General features: G+C 32.9%; 1 protein-coding gene across 3 annotated transcripts in view; it reads left to right on the top strand.

Moving 5' to 3' along the window:
• Positions 1 to 14,841, top strand: part of LOC131952577 (pyruvate kinase PKM) — a 57,036-nt gene that overhangs the window by 27,573 nt on the left and 14,622 nt on the right. For all 3 annotated transcript variants that reach the window (XM_059315321.1, XM_059315319.1, XM_059315320.1), the window contains 5 exons: positions 5,515 to 5,642; positions 5,793 to 5,943; positions 9,839 to 9,991; positions 10,918 to 11,084; positions 13,731 to 13,849. In XM_059315321.1, the coding sequence (XP_059171304.1) occupies positions 5,515 to 5,642; positions 5,793 to 5,943; positions 9,839 to 9,991; positions 10,918 to 11,084; positions 13,731 to 13,849 (718 nt within the window). The remainder of the gene's footprint in view (positions 1 to 5,514; positions 5,643 to 5,792; positions 5,944 to 9,838; positions 9,992 to 10,917; positions 11,085 to 13,730; positions 13,850 to 14,841) is intronic.

Here is a 14,841-nt window from a genome sequence, read left to right as displayed (position 1 = left end):
GATAATAAACATTGCTGTCCACAAAGATAGAATGTAGCTTGAAAAGTAAATATTACTCTGCCTTTAGAGATAGAAGTTAACCCCTTAATGCAGACTATCGCTTTTTTGCGACATACCGATTTTGCGCATAGCATATGCACATAGGTACATTTATCCAACTGCTGCTGGTCGTTGTGTATTGGGTACATCCAGATGGTCATATTGATACCAATGGTCACATTGTCAAGTCGAAATTTATGACATCACATTCTTGACTACAGCGCATCGAAAAAAATTTGACTTCTTGAATTCAGCCTACTTACATTGGTTATTATTACTAAATAGGTGATCTGTTTTTGCTACAAAAAAATACTAATAGCTTTATTATTCACTGTTTTATGTATATAAACAGTATAAATCTGATACAAGAATAATTTTGGAAATTATCTTCTGATTACGGTTTGTCGCGTTTTTTGCGACATCCAGCAACAAGACATAGAACTATACTTGGGTGCCAAGCTGGTATAAAGAAATAAGATGCCTTGCCAAATTATAATTTCTACAAGTATGATTATAAATAAGTAAAGGATTTACAATATAGTCTTCGCCTGTACATAAAAGATCACTTTAGAATGTTACGGTCCATGCAACAAATACACATCAGGAAGTGAGGTGGTGGATACCACACAAAAAATGTCTTCACAGTGACCTTGACAATAATAACACTGAGCATAGACCCTCACCTCGTAATAAATATAATAAGGTTGAATACTGACAAAAATACCCCTTGCTTTGCTATTGAATACCCACATTAGTGGCATTATACTGGCATTTAGTACCGACAGCAGTGTTACTGAGTACCCACATCTTCAGCACTGATAACCAACATCAGTAAACTGAGCAATCACAGTTACAGCACTAAGCACCTGGCTCTAGCAGTGATACTGAGTACCCACTGCTAAGACTGAGCCACCACAGCAATGTTATTGAGTACTAACAGCGCCATCGCTGAGTACCCACAGCAGTGACACCAGGAACAGACTGCAGTAACACTGAGTAGCCACAGCTTCAACAGTGGGTAGCCACAGCTTCAGCACTCAGTACACATGGCTTCAACACTCACTACCCACTGTTTCAACACTCAGTACCCACTGTTTCAGCACTGAGTACCCATACCAGTAGCAAAATGTAGCTACAGCACTGTCATTGGTAATTAATAGCATTATCATTAGAGTACTACAGCCGTAACACAAAGAACCGAAATTGGAAACATTGGGTACCATCAACAATAGTAGTGAGTACCTAAACCAGTGGCACTGAGTACCAACAGCAGCTTCATTGATCATCGAAGAATATACAACGGCTGGACACTGTCATTTAGGACAGTATTTGTTCATGTGCTTTGTGTGTATGGCAAATATACGTCAAATGAGAAATATGCGCCTTTATTAGTTTACCTTGAATAAGAGTTCACGAAAAGGGTGTAACCAGGGACAACTAAGGCTATACACATGAGGAAGTCCTTTTATATGTAGTGTAGTAGAACCATGATAACAATGCTTCAAAGTACTCTTGCATAAGAGGTATACAGTGAGCAGGTGCAGCAGAGTTATGTAACTCTATTCCCGAACAACTTAAACTATAGTTTCCATGAATTTTACTAGTTAGTCTACACCCCTTGCATGTCCATATGTTTATTTTGTGATATTCTATTGTTTGTGCGTGGATATTTAGAGAAACACGTCAGTAAAAATAGTAAAATGACCCGGAATAAAAAAAAATTAAATTACTGTTTGGTCCATTAGTGCTAGATGTCGCGACTTTGCAACATACCGTAATCAGCATAAAAAATGTCCAAATTTCAAAACAACTATTTACCTTAAATTCAGTGTCAGTATAATGAGAGAAAATCAGCACAAATAATTTTTTACACGCTTGAAACATAATTCAGGCGTTAAGGGGTTAAATAAATGGAACTTATAGAAACAAAAATGCAAGTTGAAGCAGATTTTAATTCCTTACCTATTAAGGCTAAGTAATATTAGCTTTAGAGTATAGTTGTAACCTATAGGAGGGGTATGTAATGTCAAGGGAAATAATGGGGGGGTAATTTCCTGGGTAATGTTCAGCTTCCTCTATAATAATAGTTCCGCTGTCTGTGTGTATCAATCTGTTGGAAACGCTACAGAGAAAACACAGTGAAAGTTAAAATGTGCACAGTAGTATGGAAAAGGAAACGTGATGTCACATGGAACATAGTGGGAAACGGTCTAAAGCCGGGAAAGTACACACAATAATATGACACCATTTATTCTAGAGTAAACATTTAACTAAAAAGCCAATGCCCAAAAAATACACAATAGTAATGTCATCGATACTCTATAATAAAAACACTGACTTTACCGCCTAATTCATTTGTATAATCTTAAAAGTATTTTGCGTGCAGAGTTTCTTTCATGCATCTCTTCGGGTATAACAAAGCCTCTCCCACCCCCTTACCAGGTAGAATATCTAACCCCCCGCCCCAAACAAAATATAATTTATATAGTAAATATATACTTTTACCAGTGTTGGCCTCCCCTGCCCCCAGAGAATTGTATTCCCCTACAAAAATTCAAGTGCTCCACTCCTTTTAGTCTGTATGATCTACAAATGCGACCAGTATTTCTTTCAGACCTTTTCCTCCCCGGAGAGGGTACTTGAAATTTTTTAGGGTGGGGGTGGACTAAATTTTCTGAGAGGGGGCGGACACTGGTAAAAGTATAGTTTCTATATAATTCTATTTTGTTGATGGGATGGTAGAGTAGCCTGAAAGAATCTCTAAATGTGACTTTTGTCATGTTTGAGATTAGGTACAAGGATATAGGGTATGGCTACGACTATTTAATATCAATGTGCAGTAACTACGTGTAGAACAAGCTTAAATCAGATTAAAAAGCCGATTATAGATAAAAATCAGTTTTCAATGACATTTTTTGTTTCGGGTTAAATTAGAAGTTGAAGTGGTGACAGACATGACTACCCTTGTCAGCCAAAAGTAGGAACAGTCATGCCTAAAAAGGGGAATAATAATTGAAGCCAAAAAGAGGAACATACCCGCTGCGCTACTTTACGTTAAAAAATAAAAATAGTTAATTAAGGATTACTCTGACATTAGTAGGCTTCTAGTCATATAAAATATTCTCTAGGCTACATTTAAATACCGCTTAATGTCAGATTACAATAAAAATCAGTAATCTGAGACAACCCCCCCCCCCCCCCATAAAACCCATAGCTTTGACATAACATTGATTTGATTATTTATGCCTTGCTATGTTCTAGGCTATATGAATAATAACAAATGCTGAAGGCTTTGTAATATAAAATATAAGTAAGAGCTAAGACCCTTGATCTACCTAGTAAAAGTCCTAGTTACTTCTTACTAAGTTCTTCATAATAGTAGTTACTAGTTAAGTTACAACTTACAAGATAGATCAGTATTAACTATTTGTGTATCTACTTGTAGATCTAGATCTAGTAACTTACAATCTAGATCTAAATCTAGTAGTCTAGTAGTAGTATAGTAGATCTACTACTACTATCTTAATCTAGATCTAGAAATTAGCGTTAGTCATGATTTTATTGTATTTATCTCCTTACATGTTATTTAAGGCATAATTTAAATCTGCAACTCAATTGCAAATACTAAAAAGAACGTTTAGTAGCTAGATTGTCCACATTATCTATTAGTAGATCTAGTCTAGTATTAGATGATCCTTATAAATATTGTAAGTTGTAAATAAACTCGGAAACGGAAACGTGTGCCAAAGGGAGATAGTTGCTTTTCCCTGCCTTTTTACTTTCTCGTATATACGTAGTATAGAGAAAGTATTGTAATGGTGAAAAAAAAAAAAATCGAGATTTTTACAAATCTCGACGTTTTACACCTCACTGATACGGAAAAACATAATTTTGCAATCTTGTCCGTATGTCTGTGTGTGTCTGTGTGTGTGTCCGTGTGTAAACACGATAACTTGAGTACCGTTACAGCTAGGTTGATGAAATTTCATATATAAGTATTATATCAAAATCGTAGATCCGTATCAACTTTTGAGCGATTTCCGACAACCGGAAGTGGTACTTTTTCTACTTTGAATTTTTCAAAAGCCTATAACTTGAGTACTATTTCAGATAGATAAATGAAATTTCACATGTAAGTAAAAGATCTAATTCTCTACCTTCTGTTAAATTTTGAGTAATTTCCGTTGACCGGAAGTAGTAATTTACGCTACTTCCGATTTCTCAAAAAACTAATGTAAATTTTAAAAGTACTAATAATATTGAGCACTATTATGCGCTTTTTTATTTCACGTTCACTTGGTGTGCAATTAATTTGTCTACGAGGTTTTATTCTATTTTTAAAACTTTAAGTATTTAAAATGGATTAAAAATCATGTCTATAGCCCGAGTTCCCATCCTCTGTTATTTTATATAAAAATATTCGAGAAAGTTTAGGGGAGATAACTCCCGGTTTATTTTCAGTTCGATTTATTACCTTTCTTTATCTTTTTTTTTTTTCAAAAAAAAATCGGAAAACAGAATTAAAAATCGGAATGATGTAACAAATTACTTTTTTAGGTGAAAAGGCGGGATGGTTCCGATTTTGGCGGGGCTGCAGTCATGTCTGTTGTGATTTTAGTTTTGGTTTAGAGAAAAGAGACAACACTATCAACCTATGGCACATTGTATCTCTCCCCCAATGGGCCATTTATCTCGTATATATATTATTGGTTGTTTATGACGTTTTTTAGGTTTTTAGTGGTAATCAGATTTTATCATTTCACCTGCAACTGTCCTCTACAAAATGATTGTGCTAGGTGTGAAGATTAAAGATTGTTGGTCAAGATTTAGAATTTAGGCGGATTTTGAAATGTTTCAGAATTCATATTCTTTTTGCCCAACTTTTTCTGCTTAGTGAATTTTTCCACTGAGTGATGTTTTTAGTTAAATATTTATCCAAAATACTGAAACAAGTGATCTAAAATGTTTCTGCTCTTTAAATGAAACTAACAACTCCTGAGCCTGGTTTTCTTTACCTCTAATCTGGCATGCATTTTAGTCTAGCTATAGTCTAATTTATCTACTTCTGTTTTTAAAGCTACCCAAATCTACGGTTTCTCTCTGCTTCTATTTTATTTCACAACCTCATTAAATTTTTCAAGTTATTCAGCATAACTTCTTATGATTGAAATTACAAAATATTTTCTAATTGCTTGTATTGTTTAGTTCTTACACTTTCGTCAACAGTTTGTTTTAAAAATGTACAATGTTATTTTCAATCTAAATGAAAATAACCTTTTTGTTATTAAAAATATCCTATGAAAATCATTACTGATTGTGCATGGCCATGTAACTTGATCCACTCTTTAATAAAGAGTAGTCTAAGGGCTGGAAAGGTCAGGAATTTCAATTTCATAAAGCACTTTAAACCCTTAGCATCATTTTGACAATAGAATTATTATTTAAAGATTTTTCATCTTATTTTTTTCACTGTAGGTGGATATGATTTTTGCATCTTTTATACGTGATGCTGCTGGAATTAAAGAAATTCGCAAAGTACTTGGATCTAAAGGCGCCAATATTAAGATAATTGCCAAACTTGAAAACCATCAAGGGATTCGCAAGTCAGTTGTAGTTTTGGTCACAAAAATAAATTATGAATCAATGAGGATAAGACATTTTATATTAACCAATATTTACAAACATTTACAAATAAGCAAAGACCTAGATGTTTATAATTTTTACCTTTTTAAAGTATATTGCTATTTTCACAGTTTTATGGAAATTCTTGAAGAAACTGATGGTGTTATGGTTGCTCGTGGTGACATGGGTATTGAGATTCCACCAGAGAAAGTATTTTTGGCACAAAAGATGATGATTGGTTGCTGTAATCGTGCTGGAAAGCCAGTGATATGTGCTACACAGGTAATACTGAAGATGCTAAAACTGTTGCTGTTATATTTACTTTAACAAAAAGGCTTCCGCTTAGAGGTGACCTTGCACTTCAGGCCTGTGAACAAACTGGCTTGATAATGTATGGAACTTCTGAATTTCTCAGCCTGCGTATCTTTGATCTTTCCCCTTTTGAAAAAAAAGTAACTTTCACAGTTAAATCTAAAAAGCCTACTATCTTGCCAAAAGCAGAAATGTTCCACTGCATATTTTAAACTATGCCTCGTTCCGCCATTGTGATCTTGTTGAAATTCATTGTTCAAAATTTTAAAAATTTAAAAAGGCATAAATCTAAAATTTTAAAAATGCATGAATCGAAATGAAGGAATCAAATGGGATTCATTCCCTTTGACATTTTTAAAATTTCTAAGAAAAACTGTAATGAGCTTTACAGAAACCGCCGACAGGCAGGTCACACACATTCTTATTAAAAATCTAGTATTACCCTTTGTGTAATTATACCAGATCTATTAATTTCTTAGTTGTTACTCCCATTCAAACTATTGATTGAATACAGGCATTTTTTTTCTATTGAGTGATTACACAAGGTCTGACAGTACTAGATAACAATGAAACCTGGGCCAAATTTTTGAAGATTTCCAAAATTTCCTCAATTTTGCTATTTTTTTTAGAATTTTCAGCTAAAATTATCAGTCAAATAAAGTACATCCATGAGCCTGTTTTCTTTACCATAATCTTGCATGTTGTTCATGTTGGTCTATCTTTAATCTAATTAATTTACTCTGTTTTTTAAAACTCCCCTTCTTCTGTTTCTCTCTACCTTCCATTTTAATTTTTTTTAGCAACTTCAAATTAATTTTGAAATATGACTGACTAGACCAGGGGTTGGCAACCTGCAAGTTGCATGCGGCTATTTTAATGTCAAGTTGCGGCTCTATGGATAAGAAGGGTTGCTAAATTCCTTCACTAAATCGAATCCAAGGTGTTCTCTGGTGCCCCAACAGAGTGCTATTTGGCACCCCGGGCCTTCCGTGAGTGCTATGGCACCTACGTTAGTTTTAAGTGAGTGCAAAAGACTATGGTTAAGTTGGGGTATTATAGTCTAAGTTGAATCAGGTGGTTCCGCCGGCGCCCCAACAGGTGTGATTAGGCGCCCCGAACAAGACTGTGAGCACTATGCCTTTGTTTACATTTTGTGTTTATGGTCGCGTTTACTTTTGCATTATTTTGAGTTAATGTTTGCATTTAGGTTAGTGTTTCTATTTGTGGCTGGGTTTACTTTTTTGTTTGTATTTTGTTTGGGTTTGTGTTATTGCTATTTGTGTGCTTTGCTTGGTTGTGGTTAGGGTTAATTCGAAAAGTAATATATTTCCTAAACTCGGACAATGCCGGGTATATGCTGCTTAATAAACACAAGTCATGGTCTTTTACAGAAAGTTTTTTCACTGGCCACTTCAGGGCCTGGCCGGGAAGGCTAGTATTAAATAAAAACTGTTAGTGGCTCTTTAAAAACTAGGAAAAATTGTAGCTTTTGGCTATTCCGTCTCAAAAGGTTGCTGACCCCTGGACTAGACTGATACCCACCCCTCCCTCTTTGTAGCAATAGTGACGTATGTGAACTCACCATGGCCCCAAGTGTGTCTTTGAAGCTACTGCAGGCCTATTAATATTAACTCAGTAATCTTGTTAGTGGGAGAAAATATGCCATTCCGACAATTTTTTAATTTTTTTATAATAGTTTAAGGTTTTTCTAAAAACGTAAACAACTATGTGGCTTGGCTACTATCAAAGTGGTTAAAAATGGCTCAAATGTTTTTAAAAGTATTAATTCTCTAACTCTTTTTAAAGTAAAATAGACACTTTTTAATTTTAGCTAATCTGCTCTTTTTCATTTTCTATCACATGAACTGAAACTTTCAAATTACAATTAGAATTTTAGATGTATTTTTCTTGGCTTTTTACTTTTAAAGACTTACATTTTTTACAACGACCATCTTTAAGAATATAAGGCATAATTTAAAGTTGAAAACCAAGAGTACAACTATATAATTAGTTAAAATTAGCTTGATCTTAAAATAAAATTTTATTTACATTGTTGTAAAATTCAAATTTTTAAAAGTTGTTTACAAGGGAAACATTACATTGCAATTAGGACATTCATTGTTAATTTAGAGTAGCATAAACTTATATAAAATATAAATTTATATAAAATATTACCTCTGTATTAACTATTAATTAGTACATTAACATTGTGAGACTATTTTTAAATGCCATGAAAAAAAAAGCTCTAAAATTGTAGTTGTGGTTTATAATATAGTTTAAGCTTGTTATACTATAGCGTCAATTACTGTTAACTCAACCTATACAATATATATTAGTTCCATTATTTCGTGTGTATGTTATTCAGATGTCACATGAAACCAAAAGGAAAATATTCAAACAAGTCAAAATAAAATTTGGATGCTAGGAAATTTACCACATTTAAAATATTTTTTTAAAAGTAATATAAAAAGTGCAACACCAGAAAATATGCACAAAGATAATACCATCATTGATAATACTGACACAAGAATTACTACTTAATTTATTTATCTAGAATAAAGTGTGTTTAAATTTTAAAATACTTATATGACTAACATAATACAGTAAAGTAAAAGTAAAGTTCCCTTTTCAAACCTGACGGTCTATAGGGCAAGTGAGGTAGAATTCACTTGTTTCTGTGACCTCGGCATATGAAGAGATAGTGTGGTCAGCACTGAAGAGATAGTATGGTCAGCACTATGCCCAGCCGCCTTTACTTTCCCTAACGTGAGTTAGGTACCCATCAGAGTTATGTGGACAGGGACGGTCTACTGACTTGAACCCGGATTTGAACTTGAGACTTAAAGGTTAGCAGTCCAGCACACTACTGCTAGACCACTCTGTCCTATATAATACAGTAAATCCATAAATAAATGACGAGCCTAGGGTTCATTTCTCGTGAAAGTTTATGTTCGGATCTGTTTTGGATAAGTTTAAGGTTTCGGTTAAATGTTGAGTTCCTTTTAAATTTCAGGATCCGCTTAAAGTTCTGGTCTGGTTCCATTTTGAGTCTGGTTCCACTTAAACTTTTGGTTTTTGAAAGTCTGGTTCCGGTTGAACATCCTGCTGCGGTTAAAATCCTGTTCCAATTAAATTTCTATTTCCTGTTAATGTTCTATTTAAATAGCTGATTCTGGTTAAATATCCATTTCCACTCGATGCTCCTGTTCCAGTGATATTTCCATTTAAAGTTGTGGTTTAGGTTCGTGGTAAAAGGTAGGGTAACTGATAAGATTAAATGTAAGTTTAAAGTTGAGGTTAAAAGATAACTAAAGAAATATCTATTGCCTGTTGTATTTTTCCCTCAATATTTTAATATTATATATAGCCAGAGAGATGCAGGGTGTTATTTTCAATGTAAGTTTAAATAAACTAGTTTATAAATGTAGGTGACTAGCTATTTAAAAAACTATGTACTTAAACTATACATATGCTCATATCTACATTGTATAATGCAATGATGATTTAAATTTTTTGTTGGCGTTGCAAAGTAGCATTTCTGCTTTTGTTCTTTTTTTGCATCAAATATCTCTTTCATTATGACCGTTCCTACATCTGGTTGCTAAGAGTAGGTATGTCTGGTTGTAACACTGAAAATTATTTTACATACTGATCCTTGTTTAAATATTTTCCTCTCTCCATATTATGAAGATAGATTTCTGCGGATCATAAAGAGAAACCATATTCCCTTTTAATCATGTGATAGTAAATATCTAATAACCTTGGAGCAAGAATCAAAACAAGTAGCTATAAACTGTAATTTTATACAAAATTTCAATCTTTTGATATTTTCTGCACTTGTACAATCATGGATTTAAATGTTTAGATGTTAGAAAGTATGACCACAAAACCTAGAGCTACGCGCTCAGAGACTAGTGATGTTGCTAATGCTGTGCTTGATGGAGCAGACTGTGTTATGTTATCTGGAGAAACTGCTAAAGGAAAATATCCACTAGAAACAGTCAGGCATATGCACAGGGTAAGTTTTTTTCTATGCTTCCATCTTTTGAAACAAGACTAGGCTACTTATTAAATTAGTTTATATATATATATATGTATATATATATATATATATGTATATATGTATATATATATGTATGTATATATATATATAAATATATGTATATATATATATATATGTATATATATATGAATGTATAGGTGTATATGTATATATGAATATATATGTATATATATATGAATATATATGTATATATATGTATATATATGTACGTATATGTATATATGTGTGTGTGGGTGCATGTGTGTGTACATGTGTGTACGTGTGCGCGTGTGTACGTGTGTATATATATGTGTATATATAAATATATGTGTGTGTATGTATGTATGTGTATGTATGTATATATGTGTGTATGTATATATGTGTGTGTATATGTGTGTGTATGTTTGTATATATGTGTGTGTATATGTGTGCTGTGTATATATATATGTGTGTGTATATATATAATATATATTTCATTTGTATATATATATATAAATGAAATTGTGGGTCTGTTTTGCGTTACTGATTGCCATGAAATTTCAGGAGGTTGAGTACACTACAGAAAAGGCTTTTGTGTTTAAAAATTTGAAATATCAATTGGGCAGAGCCCGGGTAGCACACAAGTAGTAGAGTTCATCTGCTTGGATGGGCTTTGTATACAGGGGATAGTGTTGTCGGTATTACTGCCAGCTGCCTTAGTTTCCGTAATGAGAGTCAGGTGCCCATCAGAGCTGGGTGGACTCAAAACATCTTATAGACACATGCCTGCAAGAGAACTTGAGACTTTCGGTTGAGCGGTCGTAAGCCTTGGTGAGCTTACTTAAGAGATATTTTTAAAAATAAACTACTGTTCTCTGATCTATTCCTTTTTTTATATGTAATAAATGTTATTCTTTATGCAGATTTGTAGAGAGGCCGAGTCTGCAATCTTTCATAAACAACAGTTTGAAGATTTGCGCCGTGAGACTCCACTGTACACTGATTCTACTCATACAATTGCCATTGCTGCAGTTGAAGCTTCATTCACATGCATGGCTGCTGCCATAATTGTTCTTACAACAACTGGCAGGTACAACTAACCTTACATTGTTATTGTAATATTCCTGTGCTAAATCAGTGCACTAAATTTTAAGCCTGATAAAAATCAGTAAAAAGTAAAACAACAAAAGCTTTGATACCCCACACATTATTGATAAAAATTAATCGTAATTGAATTGCCTACACAATGATATAAATTTTAAGTAATTATTTATTGAAGAAAGATAATTACTTAGTTTTAAAGAAGAAAAAATAAAGAGTTGATTTTTTTCAGGCAAAAAATACGCTTCTTTCTGGAAAGTTAATAAGAATTACTTTTCCTGAATTCTTATTCATAGAAAACGAAAGTACGTCAATTTTTCTACAAAAATCATGGATCGGATTAGTCTTAGTATAAATACTGTAATTTTGGTTAATTTTATAATGTGGCGAGGTAAACAGATGCGGCCGCTGAACGGATTTCCGCAGTGTTAAAAAATGCTTTGCGAGTTGTTTTACAAAATAAATCGGCCTAACGAGAAAACTACAAGAAGTAAATACAACGAAAAAATGGCTGCTCTAGCGTTGTCATGACCTAAATTTACGATTAAAAACTTGGATTCTGAAAAACAACAAATTTAAATAGAGAAAATTTTATCGAACGCTGGGAGCATCGTTACTGTCTTAAAGAGTTAAGGGGCTTTATCAAAATTATATATGGTGGAAAACAGATTCAATTCTTTTAAGTCCACTTTTAGGGTCAATTTTTTAAGTAACAAATATTGACATATTATGTATCAATTTTGTTGTTTAACAATCTAGGAATTCAATAAACTAAAAAAATTCATAAAAATGTTTTAATAACAAGCTTTTATGCAATAATGCACTAAAAAGTAGAAAATAAATTATATGTTACTAGTTAAATAACTATGAAGAAAAGCATGGGTCTCTTCCTAAATATTAGTAAAGGTATCGTGGTTCGGCGAGGTCGAGTCGGTAAAGCTCATGGTTGCTAAACCGAAAAGTCTCGAGTTTGAACCCTCGGGCAGATGAGGCTCGTTAGCTGGGGACAGCCACTCTTCTAGGAGAGACAACTCCAAAATCAAACAACTTCTGCCTTGTAGTTTGTTCTTGGTTGGACAAAGGCTATGGAAGCAAATCCAAAAAGAAAAGCAGGCTGAAATGGAGTCAATGGCCTCAATGGCACATAACCAGTTGACACGTAATCCTTAATTGTGACAGAAGCATGGCCGAGTCGGCAAAGCTCATGGTTGATAAATTTGAAAAAAGTCTCGAGTTCAAACCCTCTGGCAGATAAGGCTCGATCCCTCCCAACACTAAAAATTAAGAACGAAGAAGATGTAAAGGTATCCAATAGATACTAAAGTGACTCACGCTTTTCTTTATAGTTATTTAAATAGTAGTGTATAATTTATTTTCTTCTTTTTAGTGCTTTATTACATAGAAGCTTGTTATTAAAACGTTTTTTATGTATTTTTTTTCAGTACTTTAAAATTTCTGTGTACAATAAAGTTGCATGACTGAAAACCATTGCGCACCTAATTAATGGAATGACGCGTGTATTATACTGCAGAATAGTTGGATTAGACAGTCTACTAATTTGGACAAAATTTTAATTAATTCATAAAAAATTAATTAGGCAACCAATTCAGTAATATTTAAAGTCAGATTGCGTTGTCTTCATGCCTTGACCCACGAGCCAACTTTAAGCCGGATCTCTTAGTTAGAAGTGTCCGAAATTTTGCTTGTGTGTTTGAGGACAGAGTTGAATATATACAAAATATTGTTAGTAAAATGTCTCTAAACCAATTTTTATGATAGTTGCAGCATTTACATGGCTAATTACAATTGTTTAGTATTTTAAACATTAAGTTATGACTGTCCATGGCCTAATTCATATAGTGTAGAGTTGGTGAACTATTTGTTAGGGCCTAATACATTAAAATTGGTAGTATGAACAGAATGTATGATTAGAACTGGTCCATAAAACAATTTAATGATAGATGCAGTCGTTTTAGCCCCACTTATAATAGATCAAATGACTTAAACATAATTAAAAAGATCTAAGAATCTGGGAGAAGTGACCTAATTTTACTTATTGTCAAATGGATCTACATAATTTTAAAAATACGCTCGTTCTTGAAGCTAAATCTCTTTTTAAAAAACTAAAGTTTCTGATTAGATCTATAATGGAATTAAAATCCACAACTAATATGTAATTTTATTTTTGATTTTACGTTTAAAAATAATACTCAGTACTAAAAAGTTAAAATTTTGCGGCTTACTCAAACCCTCTTCTCAAAATAGGTTAGACATATTGCATACGTTGTCAGCTACTCAGCTTCTTAAGACGAATTTTAAATATGTATAATAAAAGTAGGACATCCTTAAAGAAAAAAGTAAAATGGCTCCCGTTTCCGCAGCAGCCGCCACTAAATTCATATAGTTATAAAGTTCTACTATCTTTAAGCAATAGCTTTACAGAAATATTGAAATTTTTCTCTAAGAATAAACATTGGATTAATAAGGACAATTCTGCATTTTATTTGAAATTTTTTTTTTAAAATGTCCACTTAAATTAATTTAAATACAATTTAGTAACTATGACATAAACCTATTTTGTATAAAATGCCTGTTAAAAATTTCCCTTGATAATTTCATTTTTAACATATTTCAGATCTGCTTACCTAGTATCTGCATATCGCCCAAGGTGTCCTGTTTTAGCTGTCACCAGAAATGCACAAACTGCACGCCAAGCACATTTATATCGTGGCATATTTCCTATTCATTATGTTGGTGAGTAATTTTATTTTTTTCCAAAATACCATTAGACCAACTTAGAAACAACACTCAACATATTTTAACCCTTCCCTAACTATATGGCAGAATGCACTACAAATTTCTGTATCTGATATCATCAGAGAGGATACAACAGAACTTAGCTGCTAAGAATAGTACTTTTTAGTTAATAAGCACCATATATACATATATATACATACATATATATACATACATATATATATATATGTATATATGTATATATATGTATATATGTATATATGTGTATATATGTATATATATATATATATGTATATATATATATATATGTATATATATATATATATGTATATATATATATATATGTATATATATCAGGGATGTGACTTTTCCGAATTTTAGCGGAAATCCGATGTTTCCGTTGCGATTTTCCTCCGCTGATTTAATTTTCGCCGAATTTTTCCGCCGACTTTCAATTTTTGTCGATTTTTTACGAAATTTTAAAAATTAGGAAAAAACACGGAAATGTCTTCTACGGAAAGGGCTGACTTGCTCATTCCACTTATTCGTATTTAAATTTAAATCGACAACTACTGTACTTAGGTCAAACGGACACTGGAATATGCGCATTTTTTTTCTTTTCGATTGGTCAATTGCGCTAGGTCTGACGGTGCTAGATCAAGATTAAATATAGATTAAGATTCGGAATTTCGGCGGACTTTCGAATTTTTTAAAGCACACTTTTTTTAGTTCAAATTTTCCGCTGATTTTTTCAGTTAACTATTTATCAAAAACACGGGAAAAGGTAATCTAAAATAATGCAGTTATTCAAATGAAACATACATCTCTTAAGGCTGGTAATCTAGCTATCCATATAGCCTAATTTACCTATCGGTATTTTAACCCGCCTAAATCTAGAGTTTCTCTCTGATTCTATTTTATTTCGCAATCTCAAATTTATATTGAAATCCTTGCAAAAGGTGACTATGAGGACTAGACTAACCCGCCCC

Source organism: Physella acuta, unplaced genomic scaffold (assembly GCF_028476545.2).
Source record: "Physella acuta isolate Inbredline_101_S28 unplaced genomic scaffold, ASM2847654v3 ptg000877l, whole genome shotgun sequence".
NCBI classification, from domain to species: domain Eukaryota; kingdom Metazoa; phylum Mollusca; class Gastropoda; family Physidae; genus Physella; species Physella acuta.
The sequence above is the reverse complement of the archived record's forward strand: the minus strand, read 5'-3'. Positions and strand labels throughout refer to the sequence as shown.